Genomic DNA, 18751 nt, shown 5'->3' on the forward strand with positions numbered 1-18751 from the left:
TTCTGGATCCGCCACTGTATAATTCGTTGATTGGTGACCTACGACCAAATAAATGATCATCACAAAACTTTTTACAAATAAACCTTAATATTTGCGTTTGGTTTTTTTTCTGTATTGAACATTTTGTACAGGTTTCTTCTATCCACCGAGCAAGGTCATGATTTCTTGTGATATGACGTGTGAGGTACAGCCAACTATATTAGAGTGTACTACGGCTTGGGAATATATTGGGAGCCATTAAGCATTTGAGCTGGCTTTCTGCTGGGAACAGTATGTCAATATATATATATATATATGTTCCTGCTTTCTGTAACTGCTGGTTGTCTAATGTGATACCTTCAGGTATTTTTTTTTTTTTTTTTATATAGCTTTGAGTATAGATAGTAAGGCATATAATTAACATTATTATGATGAAATAACATTGAACAGCAACTATTTTTAACGATTTTTTCTTGTTCAATTTGTAAAAACCTCTATAGCTTCATGGGGGCTGCGGCCCCCTGACCCCCTGCCTCGGTATAAACAGAAGGCAAGCTACGCCACTGGGAAAGATGGTTGAAAACTAACAACAACTAATTAAAAAACTCATGTGTCTAAGTTGAGGTTCATTCAAGTTTTTCTTGAAAGAAGTTAAATGATCTGAACCAAAGTTCTAGTTTATAGTTTCTATATAAGGTAAAATCGTAATAACATTCAATAGTCTATCCAATATTGCGTGGCATTCACTAAGGACGAGAGACTAGTGTATACCTACATGACATTCGATAATTAAAGAGTTTTGACAATTTCTACAGATAACGTTGTTTATTATTTTTTTCCAATAAAAAAAATATTTGAAAAAATTAAGTGTAGGCACGTGCCTAAAGTGCCTAACGGCAGCTATACGCCCCTGGCATGATAATATTATCCCAACAAAGTTGAACGTATCTTTATTCTAATTTGTAACTATACATCTATACATTTTGTTAATTTTTCCTATCCAAGGATTTTTATAGTTAGAAGGATTGGAATATTTTACTATACAAATCCTTGTCCTATTTAATGACTTTAATGAATTCTATCCTTCATTCTATAAATAAATGAATGTATCGTGTACTATTTTTAGACACTGCACAGAAACTCGTGGCGTATTTCAAAAGTAAATACCGGGGAAAAGCTGGGATCTGTTCAGTCAGTGTGATTCTTCTTTAGGTTCAGAAAACCATCAACATGCTGATGTTTACTTTACGGCTAAACTGGTGTGGAACTAGTTCGTACCGAAACTTGCCGGTAAAATGTAAACAAATAATTGCGCTCTTGTAACCTTAACATTTTCAGAGGGAAGAAAGATGGAACGATCTTCTTTAACCAAAAGATGTGTACATGTTGAAGAACCGAATGAAAAATTAAATCAGGATGATATGAGAAAATGTTTTCCATCGGCCAAACAAATTTGTACGATTAAAAGTCCGTCACCAAATGAGGACGATCCAACAATTCATTGGTTGTTACTGTTTGCTTCTGAGGAAGGTAATCAATAGTTATTTTGATTTCTCTAAAACGCAGAATAAGTTCAAGTAAGATAAAATATTTATTTAGTCTATATAATATATATATCTTGTAAAATCACACTGCCTAATGTACATGTACACAGGCACTTGTTTCTATCCGTAGGAAGGTCGACTATCAATATGGATAGTCGACCTTCCTATGGATAGAAACAATTTAAGTGCCGGTGGTATATACAGTGAAAGTTTAACATTTTATGATTTAAAAACAAAAATTGATTATAACATTTTTACATAGTGGTAGTGCATATTTTTATTTTATATATTTATATATTAAGACTGAGACTACTATAACGTGTGTTATAGTAGTCTCAGATTAAGATAAAACTATTTACACATGATGAATTTACTGACTGTAGGTGTAGGTTGATATGGCTGTTTTGAACGACTCATTAGAGTCGCTCATAACAATACTCCAAGGAAGGCTGTTCCAGTTTTTAATTGTTCTTGGAAAGAAAGATTGTTGACGTATCTATGTTCTGCAGGATGGAATCTGATATGAGAGTGCGTGCAATAGTTCCGGGACTGTCTGAGCGGTTGTATAAGTCTGTCTGTTTTTGTGATGGCGATGAGGTGGTATGAAATTTTATAGAACATGGCAAGGCGTGCATCAGTTCTTCTGCATGCTAGGTCTCTTCATTTTAGGGGATCAATCATGTCACTAACACTTGATGCGTTTCTTTGTCGGTTATTGACAAACCTAATATACTTTCAGTAAACTTTTTTATACTTTCACTTTTCCTGTAATGACCTAGTCCAAATAGTTTTGACCTCTTGAAGGGATATGTATATTGTGTTTTGTGGTGAATAGCCTTTCAATACACCATAATTATTTGGACTAGTTTTGACCTAGCATTGACAGAACAAATAAAATATGTTTAAACTAACTAAACTAAACATGTCTTATCCAGGCATTCAATGTCTCTGAAAAGAATTTATCTTTGTACTTTAATATAACATATAGATAAAAAAAAAAAAGACATTAGTGCCCTGAATGCTATTTTGGAAAGATGCAACGTATGACTTGAATATTTGGAAAAACTAGAACTATTATCTTGAACTGTTTCTCTCCACTATCATTTAAAAAGGTTTAAGCTTCAACTTCTGTACATTGTTTTAATCACTACATTTGTTCTCTGCACCGTTTTGTATATAATAATTGAATTATTAACTATTTTTAAATAAATAGACCACATATGCACCAGTTATTAATCATCTTTATTCAAATGGAAAACTTAAAGAAGAAGAACTCACTCCAATTGGCAAATCACCCTATACCAACTCACCCCAACTTTCTACTGCATTTTTGCAACTTTCCCCACTTTCTACTAACACACCCCACTCAAGTTATCTTACTTGCCCCTCTAATTAAAACAGTTTAATCCAGATGAATAAAGGCCTACCAATAGCCCCACTTGTCAACAGGAGTTAAATGTGAGTGAATAAAGGCTGTCATCTCGCCCCACTAATTGATATAGTTACAATGTAAGTCCCACTGAATTCAGGCTGCCAGCCTTCCCCACTAATGAAATTACATCACTGATTGCTCTCTAGCGTTTAATTATACTTAATTTTTAAGAAAAAGTTACCAGTCTGTTAATTTGTATAAAATCCGTCCGTACGTTCCAAAGTTGATTTCTGTTATTTAACTTCAGTTTGCCTCAACCAAATGTTGATCAAGATCAAATCAAGTTTGAATTTAAGTGGCGCCACTTTAACCGTTCTAGAGTTTATGCCCCTTTAGAAACATAAAAATTGCTGAATATTTCGTTTCCGTTCTCTTACTTCAGTTTGCCTTAACCAAATGCTATGAAACTTATTCAGAATGCTTATTACCTCAAAATACAGATTAAGTTCGAATTTTGGGGCGTTACTTTTACTGTTCTAAAGTAATGCCCCTTGACAAATGAAAAAAAAATGATGAATTTTTCATTTCTGTTCTCTTACTTTAGTTTGCTTCAACCAAATGCATTGAAACTTATCCATAATGCTTATTACTACACAATGCAAATCAAGATTGAATTTTGGGGGCTTCTAGAGTTATGCCACGTCACAATTGTTTGTTAACGTTCTCTAACTTAAGTTTGCATCAACCCAATTTTATGAATCTTATATACAAATCTAAGATCAAGTTCAAATTTGGGTTGGGTCACTTTTATTGTTCTCTTTATAACTTAATATGATATTCAAGCGGGGGAATATATTCCCCATTTATTTCATAATGAGAAGAAGACAATCATATTCAGAGGCATTCAAAAAATTTTTATCCATACAATGTACCCACTTGTCTTCGGTCTTATTCAGTTATATGTTGTATAGAAAAAAATAATGGCCTCATACTTTTGAATTGATGTCTGCAATAGTCATGGAAAAGTCTTGAATCAGTTACTCATTTGGACAAACTACTTTTGATACAGCTTTTAGAAACAAGCTATAATGGTTTACTTTTTAAATTGTTATTTGTATAACGGGGCTTTCTTATGTGTGTCTTAGTACTATGTCATTAATTCGGATCTGCGTATCCGGGATCGTAACTCCATCTTGCCCGTTACATAGGGAACTAGCTATAAATTTGTATATATGCCACCATAAAGTCACTGTTAGAATTGAACTAAGTCTCCTTAATGTTCACATGTTTAATCTTATAAAAGTACATGTATATATATAATATATTTGAAGGTTCACAATTATAACTTCCAATACAAAACGTTACTAAATTCCAGCTCTATAAAACAACATGTTACTTCAAGCTACTACTCCAATATAACTGACCAATACATAAAGTTTCTCACAAGATCGAGCTATAAACATGTTCTTAATTTGTGTAAGGCATTGATTAATGGTCTTAGATTATTTGGATAAACTATTGCAGTTCAACTGTGCAACTAAAGTATCCTATAAAGTGTCACATTAAACAAGATGAACGATCATTAAACTGATTAAGAACTGACCATCAAATCTTAGATGTAATTGATTACGCCACATTTGTATGGAGAGTTGTCTCATTGGCACTCACACCACATCTTCCTATATCTATATATAGGTCATTACATTGTAATGCCACATTGAAAGTCAGGGTATTCTATACAAAATGTTTTACTGACCCTAATTGACTTTAATTGCTTTTAGCATTTGTGAAGTGTTTTATAATATAAAATTTAAATTCCTGTCCTTAGATATATCTGAAATTCATCAAAAATTTCATGATCCTCATTTATTATTTTTCCTTACAGATGCTGATGACTGTGCTAAACAGAAAAGAAAACAGGTTGAAGATAACTATGATCTTATGATACATCACTGCAACAGACCATGTGATATTCCACATGACTGGATTGGGGTAGGAGCTTTGAACAGCAATTAATACAGCTGTTATTCCACAAATTTCTAAGCTTGGTTAAGGGGGTACGCATGTATAAATAATTTTTTTATAAGACTGCAAAAAAAATTTGCATTCGTATTTTGGTATGACTTTGGTGTCGTTGTCGTCATCGTCGTCCGAAGACACATTGGTTTTCGCACTATAACTTTAGTTAAAGTAAATAGACTATAGAAACCTATGAAATTTAAACACAAGGTTTATGACCACAAAAGGAAGGGTGGGATTGATTTTGGGAGTTTGGGTCCCAACAGTTTAAGAATTAGGGGCCAAAGAAGGGCCCAAATAAGCATTTTTCTTGGTTTTCGCACAATAACTCTAGTATAAGTAAATAGAAATCTATGAAATTTAAACAAAAGGTTTATGAACACAAAAGGAAGGTTGGGATTGATTATGGGAGTTTTCGTCCCAACAGTTTAGGAATTAGGGGCCAAAAAGGGGCTCAAATAAGCATTTTTCTTGATTTTCGCACCATAACTTTAGTAGGAATTAGGGGCCCTTTCATCAAACATTGAATAATTGGGGTTCTTTGATATATATGCCAAATCAAACTGTATGTAGATTCTTAATTTTTGGTCCTGTTTTAAAATTGGTCTACATTAAGGTCCAAAGGGTCCAAAATTAAACTTAGTTTGATTTTAACAAAAATTGAATTCTTCAGGTTCTTTGATATGCTGAATCTAAACATGTACTTAGATTTTTGATTATGGGCCCAGTTTTCAAGTTGGTCCATCTCGGGGTCCAAAATTAAACTATGTTTGATTTCAACAAAAATTGTATTCTTGGGGTTCTTTGATATGCTGAATCTAAACATGTACTTAGATTTTTATACGACCGCAAAAATTGAAAATTTTTTGGTCATATATTGGTATCACGTTGGGGTCCTCGTCGTCGTCCAAATACTTTTAGTTTTCGCACTCTAACTTTAGTAAAAGTGAATAGAAATCTATGAAATTTTAACACAAGGTTTATGACCACAAAAGGAAGGTTGGGATTGATTTTGGGAGTTTAAGTCCCAACAGTTTAGGAATTAGGGGCCAAAAAAGGGCCCAAATGAGCATAAACCTTGGTTTTTTTTCACAATATCTTTAGTATAAGTAAATAGAAATCAATGAAATTTAAACACAAGGTTTATGACCACAAAAGAAAGGTTAAGATTGATTTTGGGAGTTTAAGTCCCAACAGTTTAGGAATTAGGGGCCAAAAAGGGGCCCAAATAAGCATTATTCTTGGTTTTCGCACCATAACTTTAGTATAAGTAAATAGAAATCAATGAAATTTAAACACAAGGTTTATGACCATAAAAGGAAGGTTGGGTTTGATTTTGGGAGTTTTGGTCCCAACAGTTAAGGAATAAGGGGCCCAAAGGGTCCAAAATTGAACTTTGTTTGATTTCATCAAAAATTGAATAATTGGGGTTCTTTGATATGCTGAATCTAACTGTGTATGTAGATTCTTAATTTTTGGTCCCGTTTTCAAATTGGTCTACATTAAAGTCCAAAGGGTCCAAAATTAAACTAAGTTTGATTTTAACAAAAATTTAATTCTTGGGCTTTTTTGATTTGCTGAAAATCTAAACATGTACTTAGATTTTTGATTATGGGCCCAGTTTTCAAGTTGGTTCAAATCAGGATCCAAAATTATTATATTAAGTATTGTGCAATAGCAAGAAATTTTCAATTGCACAGTATTCAGCAATAGCAAGAAATCTTCAATTGCACAGTATTGTGCAATAGCAAGAAATTTTAAATTGCACAGTATTGTGCAATAGCAAGAAATCTTCAATTGCACAGTATTGTGCAATAGCAAATATTTAAAATTGCACAGTATTGCGCAATAGCAAGAAATATCTAATTGCACAATATTGTGCAATAGCAAGAAATTTTTAATTGGAGTTATCTTTCTTTGTCCAGAATAGTAGTTGAATCAACTTAAATCATTGTTTTATACAATATACAATGTATATTCACTTTTACTACCAACTGATAAATTAAAACTATCTTTGCCATTCAGTGATAACAAGCACTTTATTCTACATTTTAATATTTTATGATGTATTTAAATGAGTAGTTATTGTTGCAAACTCCATTAGAAATTTGAATTGAGATCAGTTTTGGAAAAAGGGAAAGGGGGGTGTGAAAAAAAATGGGGGGGGGTAAATTTTTCTCATTTCAGATTTCATTAATAAAAAGAAAATTTCTTCAAACATTTTTTTGAGAGGATTAATATTCAACAGCATAGTGAATTGCTCAAAGGCAAAAAAAATATTTTAAATTCATTAGACCACATTCATTTTGTGTCAGAAACCTATGCTGTGTCAACTATTTAATCACAATCCAAATTTAGAGCTGAATCCAGCTTGAATGTTGTGTCCATACTTGCCCCAACCGTTCAGGGTTCAACCTCTGCGGTCGTATAAAGCTGTGCCCTGCAGAGTATCTGGTTGATTATGGGCCCAGTTTTCAAGTTGGTCCAAATCGGGGTCCAAAATTTAACTTTTTGATTTCAACAAAAATTGAATCCTTGGGGTTCTTTGATATGCATGCTGAATTTAAACATGTATTAAGATTTTTGCTTATGGGGCAAGTTTTAACTTTGTTTGATATCAACAAAATTTGAATTCTTGGGGTTCTTTGATATGCTGAATCTAAACATGTATTTAGATTTTTGATTATAGGCCCAGTTTTCAAGTTGGACCAAATCGGGGTCCAAAATTAAACTTTATTTGATTTCAACAAAAATTGAATATATGGGGTTCTTTGATATATGCTGAATCTAACCATGTATTTAGATTTTTGATATTTGGGCCCGGTTATCAAATTGGACCACATTGAGGTCTAAAGGGTCCAAAATTGAACTTTATTTGATTTCATCAAAAATTGAGTTCTTGGGGTTCTTTGACCATGTATTTAGATTTTGGATATTGGACCATAGTAGGTAAATGTCCAATTTAAAATTTTTAAGTTTTTAAGTTTAAGTTCTTAGACCACATTCATTCTGTGTCAGAAACCTATGTTGTGTCAACTATTTAATCACAATCCAAATTCAGAGCTGTATTGTCTGTCCATCATGCTATTGGTATTAAAATCATAAATAGAGAACCGCTTTTTAAAATGCTTGACATTTTAATTTAATGCTTTGAACCACTTTTATAGACAGGTTTAATTTCATTTTTGTTGTTTTACTGTACATGTGTCAATTGGTCTCTTTTGGAGAGTTGTCTCATTGGCAATCTGACATAACGAATATTTTATTTAATATATTTCATTTTTTCAGTTTTTACTTTTTCAATGTCAAATTAAATGTACTTGAATGTTGGGGAAAATACAATTTTAGTTTCCAGCTATTAAAAGGATCTGTCAGTTGCTTGGGATATTGGTATCTGTGAGTGCTTAAACATATGTCTAATATTAGAAAAAAAAGGGTAAAAGGGAGCTTTCAAATAAAACAGACAACAGCATGAAAAAAGAACAGAGGAATAGGCACACAACAACAGTCCACAAAACACTTGAAGAAATTAAGATTTAGCAACAAGAACATCACAAAAACATTCTGAGTCAAGTCAATAAGAACATCACAAAAACATTCCGAGTCAAGTCAACAAGAACATCACAAAAACATTCCGAGTCAAGTCAACAAGAACATCACAAAAACATTCTGAGTCAAGTCAACAAGAACATCACAAAAACATTCCGAGTCAAGTCAACAAGAACATCACAAAAACATTTCAAGTCAAGTCAACAAGAACATTACAAAAAAGAGTCAAGTCAACAAGAACATCACAAAAACGAGTCAAGTCAACAAGAACATCACAAAAACATTCCAAGTCAAGTCAACAAGAACATCACAAAAACATTCCAAGTCAAGTCAACAAGAACATTACAAAAAACGAGTCAAGTCAACAAGAACATCACAAAAATAAGTCAAGTCAACAAGAACATCACAAAAACATTCTGAGTCAAGTCAAAAGAAATGACAAATGAGACAACAATCTGACTATTGCTAAAAACCTTTAAATTTTTTTTCTGTGTCATTGTGTTACTATCTCAATGATGTACTCCAGACATCTTGTTTTATTTACAACACATTTTAATACATATAGTACAATGTTTAATATTAATCATATGATAAAGATATTCAGTTTGAAGTATCAGTTTGTATAAAGATTTTTAGTATGAATGCACCCTAATCAGTTTACCCAGACAAGGGCGTAGCTGCCATTAGGCACTTTAGGCACGTGCCTACACATAATTTTTCACAAATATTTTTTTTTTATTTTATCATCCCCCCCCCCCCCCTTTCCACAGAAAAAATTATTTCTATGTTTATAATTGACAGGTTATTTTAATGTTTTATTCTTTTAAGTAAAACGTTGGTTTCATTTCCACAGGTTATTTGGTCTATCTTATCTTTCTCTAGGAAGTTATGACTGGATATGTAGCTAAATTCCATTTGAATTATTTCTGTACATTAACTTTAGTTTCAGATTTACAATTTGTACATGTAGTATCATAAAAAACCTACACAATCAATTTAATCAATGTATTTATATCAGCATAATTTTATTTAACAGGAAGAAAGTTCAGGGGACTCTTTTGACAAAACAGGAGCAACAAACCAACCAGAAGAAGTCCACAATCCACAAGTGCCAGGAGAATACAATCAAATTGAACTTGGAGGATACATGCCACCTGTAGAATACATACCACCTGAAGCCGACATGCCACCTGAGGATTGGCCATATCAATTTTATGGACCCAATGAACAAAATCTAAGTGAGAAAAAAGGTCCAGATGATGTTCCAGGTCCTTCAGTTCAGCCTTATCCTTATTATCCACAGTTCGTTCATGGCTATCATGGATTACCAGTCCATCCAAACTATCCCTATCCACAAGATGATGGAAATCAATGTCCTACAAAAGGTGGACAGCATCCACAACCTCACGAAGGACCACAATATATGCCAATAGTACCAAATAATCCATATCAACATCAGGGTCACATGGGAATGCCACAACCAGAACAAGGAGGACTAATTCCACATCCTCCTTCTGGTGGACCACCAGTAGACCCAGACCATACTAATGTTAAAAGCCCAATTCATAACCTAGTGACTACACAAGTAGAGAATCAAGAAAAGACTTATGAGTATAACTCTGATGAATCATATAAATCAGCATCATCTAACATGGATGAGGGGAGAGAATTTGTTAGTAATACAACAGAATGATGTAATCCACAAAAAAGTCAGTCTGTACACACTAACATAAAGCAGACATATACTTTTTGATATACATGAAATTTGCAACAACTGATTCTTCTGTAATGTTTTGACAAAGAGGTTATGCTGCTATTGATATTTTTTTATTAAAAGAAAATCCATGGGTTGAAAAACTACACACTTATTTACTTTTGTAATCAACACTGCTAGAGGAGATCTAATCACCGATGGAGGTATTACCAGCCACGTATTCATCACTTCTGAGTTTATATGACTTAACATTTATATAGTCATACTTAGAAATTAAGTTACACAAACTTTCAATTTTTCGAAAAAAATATGATTTTCATATGTCAAGGAATTGACAATAAAATATTGAGAACAACACGTTTTATAATTTCTTGCGTCCGAAGCGATATTTCTGGATTTACCTTTATCAGGAACGCTCAAAGCAAAACATTTGAAATCGGAATATGTATAAGTACCGAACTTTTGCTGTATAAGACAAAGCCAACGAAATATTTAGCTTTGAATGCTTTCAAACGCGTCTGGCGTTCAAAATTAAATTTATAAACTTTGATAATTATTTTTAATGTATCATCTATATATTTATTGTCTATGTGTGGTAAATAAGAGTAAAATAAAGCATCTTTATAAATGCTACTACCTTATAAACCGTATATGCATGTCAATCTTGAAATCTGTTCTTTTATGGAAATGCTGTATAGGATCATCCTTTAAAGTTTGAAAATAAGAAGGAAAAACAAATCAAACCTATAGATGAATCATATATAATGGATTATGATTGATACCATAGTATGGGAAGTGATGTGTAATAAACATTTATTTGCTAAACAATATACACGAAATAATAAAAGCATTGAATTATTTATTTAGAATCAAAATCTAAATGTATCTGTACATTTGTTGTGATTCAAGAATTTTATTAATGTCAGTAATCCCAAGACATTGACAAAGAGAAATTGCTTATTAGTTTTCGGCGGCAATGATTGGTTCTTTTGAAGGCAACCTGTTATAATGAAAATATATACATGATCATTTTGAACACTTTGTGAAAACACATTTATTGCTCTAAACAAAATGCGCATCCGAAGCAAAAATTTAAAACAAATGGTATCTATGAGGTTTTCCTCCCGAAGGTTTACCCAGTCCAATAGTCAGCAATGGAGGCACACTTTTTTAATCCTGGTATCTGCGATGAGTGTATTGCTAAATATTAATCTTAAAATGTGTACATTCCCATTTTTGTGTAGGCATGCATTATAAGAAATTGCCTTTACATGTACATGTATATGAGACAATATCTGAAAAAGTCTAATTTTTGGCAATAAGAAAAAAAACAAAAAAATCTTTAGACCAGGTATTTTAATAACACAAATCGAAGAACACACATTGAGGATCTAGGAACTGTTGTCTGTAATTCAAACAATTGTTAAATGTGGTAACAATGGCAATTTTAAAAATGGTATAAAAAAAATCCAGTTCTTTCCTGTTACCAAAGTGAATCAATTTTAAAAAGTTTCTAATGGGAATAAGGAATAAGTTTATGACACTATTTGTGGTGTACTAGTATATCCTGCAATAGTTTATCAAATGCCAATTATTGATTTTAGCATTTGCAATACAAAAGGTTTAGAAATATCCTAAAATATAGTCAGATATGTCGGTAACATGAAAGTATCTCGAGTAACAGGACAACAGTAACAGGACAGAGTTGGTAACAGAAAGGATTTTTTTCTAAAAAAAAAATGCTTTATTTTATAGTTTAAGAAAAATACATCATTTCAGATTGGTCACAATTGGAAGATAACAGCAAACAATGTCATTTATCCTTCGAAACTGTATTTGCAAGATGAAAAATCTGCCTAGGTAATAAAAAAATCTAAAATAAATTCCTTTCTGTTACTATCTACTATATTAAAATTGCACAATGTTCTCTGCTGTTATCAAACAAAAGTGAGTATAAACTTCTTGCTTTTCGAATTAGTTAGCTTTTTGATTTTCGATTTTTGTCCTTTTTTTATGAAATTAGAAAGTAAGTGATCTGTAGTTGCTCGTTCTTTGGTCGTTGCTGGATAAAGAGGCCATACTGTAGCTTGAAGTTGTTCATGTGATTGCGTCTCGGTCTCTAGCGGATAGTTGTGCCACTGACATTTAAACACATCACCATATGTTTATATTAAATCAAACTAAGGTCAGCCCGAAGATGTTGCAGATGAGTTTTTTTTCTCAATAAAAATACATTTACATGAACAAAAAACGGAAAATTCACAATTAAGAATGTTTTGAACATTAAACATATACTACTTCCTAACTACGTACTGGCTACTGACTAGACTATGAATTCCATAGCATTAGAGTTTTATTTGGTCGACAGTTTATATTCATCTACAGATATAAATTTGAATTTATCTTTTTATCAACTTATAAGCAGTAGCTTTATTAACTTTTTCGTTTCATCTGTATAATAACTTATTGATTTATGATCTTATGATCTGGATATATGTTTTTTATACGACCGCAAAAATTTTAATTTTTCGTCGTATATTGCTATCACGTTGGCGTCGTCTGCGCCTACGTTCGCGAGCCTTTTAGCACATATACTCCGTTTTTGTTTCTGCGCAGATCTTTGGGGACTTTAGCTTATATAACATTAGAGTTATATTCCTAAGTGGGTGGTACCATCTGATGCCATACCTTCCGGTGCCACTTACCGATGAGACTATGAATTCCATAGCATTAGAGTTTTATTTGGTCGACAGTTTATATTCATCTACAGATATAAATTTGAATTTATCTTTTTATCAACTTATAAGCAGTAGCTTTATTAACTTTTTCGTTTCATCTGTATAATAACTTATTGATTTATGATCTTATGATCTGGATATATGTTTTTTATACGACCGCAAAAATTTTAATTTTTCGTCGTATATTGCTATCACGTTGGCGTCGTCGTCTTGCGTCGTCGTCGTCTTGCGTCGTCGTCGTTGTCCGAATACTTTTAGTTTTCGCACTCTAACTTTAGTAAAAGTGAATAGAAATCGATGAAATTTTGACACAAGGTTTATGACCACAAAAGGAAGGTTGGGATTTTGGAAATTTTGGTCCCAACATTTTAGGAATTAGGGGCCAAAAAGGGCCCAAAAAAGCATTTTTCTTGGTTTTCGCACTATAACTTTAGTTTAAGTGAATAGAAATCTATTAAATTTAAACACAAGGTTTATGACCACAAAAGGAAGGTTGGGATTGATTTTGGGAGTTTTGGTCCCAACAGTTAAGGAATAAGGGGCCCAAAGGGTCCAAAATTGAACTTCGTTTGATTTCATCAAAAATTGAATAATTGGGGTTCTTTGATATGCTAAATCTAACTGTGTATGTAGATTCTTAATTTTTGGTCCTGTTTTCAAATTGGTCTACATTAAGGTCCAAAGGGTCCAAAATTAAACTTAGTTTGATTTTAACAAAAATTCAATTCTTGGGGTTCTTTAATATGTTGAATCTAAAAATGTACTTAGATTTTTGATTATTGGCCCAGTTTTCAAGTTGGTCCAAATCGGGGTCCAAAATTAAACTTTGTTTGATTTCATCAAAAATTGAATAATTAAGGTTCTTTGATATGCCAAATCTAACTGTGTATGTAGATTCTTAATTTTTGGTCCCGTTTTCAAATTGGTCTACATTAAAGTCCAAAGGGTCCAAAATTAAACTAAATTTGATTTTAACAAAAATTGAATTCTTGGGCTTTTTTGATATGCTGAATCTAAACATGTAGTTAGATTTTTGTTTATGGGCCCAGTTTTCAAGTTGGTTCAAATCAGGATCCAAAATTATTATATTAAGTATTGTGCAATAGCAAGAAATTTTCAATTGCACAGTATTCAGCAATAGCAAGAAATCTTCAATTGCACAGTATTGTGCAAAAGCAAGAAATTTTCAATTGCTCAGTATTGCGCAATAGCAAGAAATCTTCAATTGCACAGTATTGTGCAATAGCAAATATTTTCAATTGCACAGTATTGCGCAATAGCCAGAAATATCTAATTGCACAATATTGTGCAATAGTAAAAAAATTTCAATTGATTGGAGTTATCTTTCTTTGTCAAGAATAGTAGTTGAGTCACTTAAATCATTGTTTTATACAAAATACAATGTATATTCACTTTTACTACCAACTGATAAATTAAAACAATCTTTACCATTCAGTGATAACAAGCACCTTTTGTTACATTTTAATATTTTATGATGTATTTAAACGAGTAGTTATTGTTGCAAACTCCATTAGAAATTTGAATTGAGATCAGTTTTGGAAAAAGGGAAAGGGGGGTGTGAAAAAAAAATGGCGGGGGGGGGGGGTAAATTTTTCTCATTTCAGATTTCATAAATAAAAAGAAAATTTCTTCAAACATTTTTTTGAGAGGATTAATATTCAACAGCATAGTGAATTGCTCAAAGGCAAAAAAAAAATTTTAAGTTCATTAGACCACATACGTTCTGTGTCAGAAACCTATGCTGTGTCAACTATTTAATCACAATCCAAATTAAGAGCTGTATCCAGCTTGAATGTTGTGTCCATACTTGCCCCAACCGTTCAGGGTTCAACCTCTGCGGTCGTATAAAGCTGCGCCCTGCGGAGCATCTGGTTGAAGACTAGTTTGTTTTGAAACTGAAAAGAATAGATAGTTGAGAGTTGTCTAGATGAAGCTTGTGATTGTTTTCCTAGTGTTAGGACTGGCCAAAACGCAAGGTGATTATACAGTGTAGATTTTTTAATTTAATATGAAACACACCTTTTGTGAAGGTTATTTATGTGCAAAAATAGAAACAACAAATTATCAATTTTCATAAAGAACATTTATTAACTAGTTGTTATACTAGTTCTCTAACTTTAAAAAAAATGCAACAGTAGTATACCACTGTTCAAAAGTCACAAATCGCTTGAGAGAAAACATATCCGTGTTACAAACTATAAGCGAGGGTAACACATCAACTGTTAGAGGAAAACAAAGGAACAACAGAAATACTGACTTGCAACAAAAACAAACGCCAACATACATAGAATTGAACTATTGATAACAACTGCCATATTCATGACTTGGTACAGGACATCTTATGAAAAAATGTTGGGTTTAACCTAGTTTTATGGCTAGCCAAACCTCCCGCTTATATGGCAATGTTAGAAAATATCGCTTAAATGACAAAAGTAAGCGACATAAATACAGTACACACACACACACATGCTAGAGCACTCATCACAGGGAAACGAACAAACAAATAATATATGATAGTCGACACAACATGCAAACCGCAGAACAACAACGAACATCGTCCATCAACGACAAAATACACAGAAAATCATAACGAAACAGTGACGCACTTATGTAACGACTATGTTATTTCGACCTTGATACAATTATTTTCACAATACCAGTCCAAAACTTAATATATATCTTACATTTTTCCTAGTCCTAATACTAGTTCTCCAATTTAAAAGGAAGAAATGTGGTGTATCTAGTCCTAAGAATAGTTCTCCATCTTAAAGGGATATTCATATTTTTTAGTGTAAATAATAGTTCAACTTTAAGGGACATAATTATATATTTTAATTAGTCTCAATACTAGTTCGACTTAAAGAGGAATATATTTTTAACTTAGTTCCAATACCAGTTCCCCAAAATAAATGAACATATATGGCTTACTTTTACAAATTGTGACTTGGATGGAGAGTTGTCTCATTGGCACTCATACCACATCTTCTTATATCTATATATCTCTAATATAACTTATTCCTCCTAATAGTTCTCTTACTTCAACGAACATTCCTATACAAGTTTTCCAGAATAAAAGAGGTATGCATCTTCCATCTGGGCATACTAAATTATCTATATAGTTTTCTTGAAAAAAAAATATTATTTTTGATACCCTTTTGTTATAGTGCCCGCCTTTGTATCTTTTTATTTTCACAGATTCGAATGACTTCAGATCTTCAAGCGATGATTCCAGATCTTCCATTGAAGAAACAGACCAGAACAGACTCGCATCACCCCGTAGAACAAATGGCCGTGGACAGTGGACGAACCGTAGAAATAATGGTTTTGGAGCTTGAAACAATCGCCAAGCTCGAAATTTTTGACATGCTGGATTTCGGAGTCAAACTGATGCTCGGACAATCAGAAGACCATGGCCAGGTTTAAGGAATACTCCCATGAGGGCGAATAACCCAAGAAATTCGAGACCATTTGTTGATTCTTCATTGAGGAGAAGACAATCGCCTAGACCTTCAACTTTTAACGCGAGATCAAGATTTAGTTCCAATCGAAGGGTGACGCCTTTATTCAGACGTATCGCGACAAGACAATTAAGTCCTCCATACAGATTAGTGTACATATATGTACCAGTATAATCAAATGCTAACAGACCTGTCCACTGAAGTGATGTACAATCTTAAAAGCTACTATAAAAGTGTAAACTTTGTTTTTATTTTAGTTATTTCTTTTAATTCCTACAGTAATATTGAAAATGCAAAAAATATAAACGTCAGTGTACTCCAATTCAACAAAGATGGCTCTGACAAGCAGCAAAACTAAACAGTTCTGACTCGAAATAAATTACAAAATAACAGACTGTCAAATGGTAAAAGAGGGACGAAAGATACCAGAGGGACAGTCAAACTCATAATCGAAAATAAACTGACAATGCCTGGCTAAAAAAGAAAAAAACAAACAGACAAACAATAGAACACAAGATACAACATAGAAAAATAAAGAATAAGTAACAAAAACTAGGGGTGATCTCAGGTGTTCCTGAAGGGTAAGCAGATCCTGCTCCCCATGTGGCAGCCGTCGTGTTGCTTATGTTATAACAAATCCGGTAAATAGTCTAATTCGGTAAGTCACATTCATGAAAGGGAAGGGGATTGAAGTTACGACGACATGTCCGATATCATTTGTGAAACGGTTATTCCATAACGGTTAACCAACTCGTGGTGGCGTCCGTAAAATTTACGAAGGGATGATTTCAACTTCACCATTTGGAACTCTTGGTTTAATAGCTTCCTTGTGAGCAACAACCCTCTATCAAGAAAATCATGATAGGAAATGCAAGCACGGGAATATCGTATCAATTGGGAGATATATAATCCGTATGCAGGTGCTTCTGGAATGTTGCTACTTAGAAATGGAAAGTTCACAATTGGAAAGCTGAAATCATGTCTTTTGTAGTAAATTTTTGTTTTCAACCGACCCTCATTGTCAATTTCTAGATGTAACTTAGTCAAGAGTAAGCACCAGACGAACACACACGTTGAGTACGTTTGTTTTTTTATGCGATGATTGTGTACTTACACGCAGCAGTTATACTCGTAGGTATTGAACTATTGCAAGTTGTCTAACAATCTAGTTAAAATGCAGATACTTTTTTAAAGCTTTGCTTACAATGTTCTGTAAACACTCAGTTCTAGCAAAACGTGGTCAAGATAATGTTTTTAATCAGAATGGTTGTCTTACAACAGAAAGATAGATAGCCAAATAAAACAAAGAAATAACAGGACCCCATTAAAAATCAAAAACTAAATACAAACAAAATACAAAACCTGGTCAAGATATTGTATTTAATCAAAGTGGAAGTCATACAACAGGAAGATAGAAAGCTACATACCGTAGAACAAAGAAATAGCAGAACCCCGATAACAAAATTCTTTAAAACTAAACACAAACAAAATACAAATGAACTCTCCTGGATAAAAAAAAGAGCTGCATATCTCCTGGATTTAAATGATAACATCAATGGACAGGGAAACATCTAACACCTCACCTGTGAATACTCAATATACACTTCTTATCATAAAAAAAATGTACACTCATGTTCTCTCGAAATGGGGATATAAGATACGATGCTACTTGTAGAAGAAGTGTCACCCTTTCCGCAGTTTAAAGGCTACTTGTAAAACATCATTCAGGTTTCTGATTGCAACATACCTTTTATTTCCAGAGGCATCCACAGTGTGAATTCATTATCCCGGTTGACCCAAAATCTCGTCACCAAACTTTTTAAGTTGTAAAATCATCAACAATTATTTCTTTGTTCATACTACAGATTTGTAGTGCAGATGAAAAAAAAAGAAAAAGAAAACACGGTATCATCTTAAGCACTTTGCAAAACGAGATTTCAAAGGAATATTCAAACTCAAAAGTCAGAATTAAATTGTCACTAACAAGGCCAAACAAAAACAAAAAAAATACGAAAAGACAAACAACAGCACATGAAACACAACATAGAAAACTAAAGACTGAGCAACACGATCCTCATAAAAAAAAACAGGGGTAATTTCATGCGCTCCGGAAGGGTAATCAGATCCTGTTCCACATGTGGAACCGTCGTAATGATCAAGTAAGTACAAACGCAGTGATAATTAGTCTTATTACAATCTTGGAAAGTTGATTAAATAAGAAAATCCAAAAAGTTGCATTTTAGTTTCATTTAAGATTGAAAACCCATTGTTGGCCTTTAACTGTTTTATGCTTGAATTGGTCGGGTTGTTCTCTGTTTGACATATTCCCCGTTTCCATTCTCAAGCAGTCTACATGT

At 32.9% G+C, this 18751-nt stretch overlaps 1 protein-coding gene across 1 annotated transcript; it reads left to right on the forward strand.

The window, feature by feature from the left end:
* The first annotated feature begins 1107 nt into the window (after window positions 1-1107).
* Window positions 1108-10532, forward strand: LOC143073075 (uncharacterized). The gene is made up of 3 exons (XM_076248326.1): window positions 1108-1509; window positions 4781-4887; window positions 9500-10532. Exons 1-3 carry the CDS (start codon window positions 1329-1331, stop codon window positions 10154-10156), a joined length of 945 nt encoding a protein of 314 aa, XP_076104441.1. The 5' UTR covers window positions 1108-1328; the 3' UTR covers window positions 10157-10532.
* Window positions 10533-18751: the final 8219 nt, after the last annotated feature.

Source organism: Mytilus galloprovincialis, chromosome 4 (assembly GCF_965363235.1).
Source record: "Mytilus galloprovincialis chromosome 4, xbMytGall1.hap1.1, whole genome shotgun sequence".
Taxonomy (NCBI): Eukaryota; Metazoa; Mollusca; class Bivalvia; order Mytilida; family Mytilidae; genus Mytilus; species Mytilus galloprovincialis.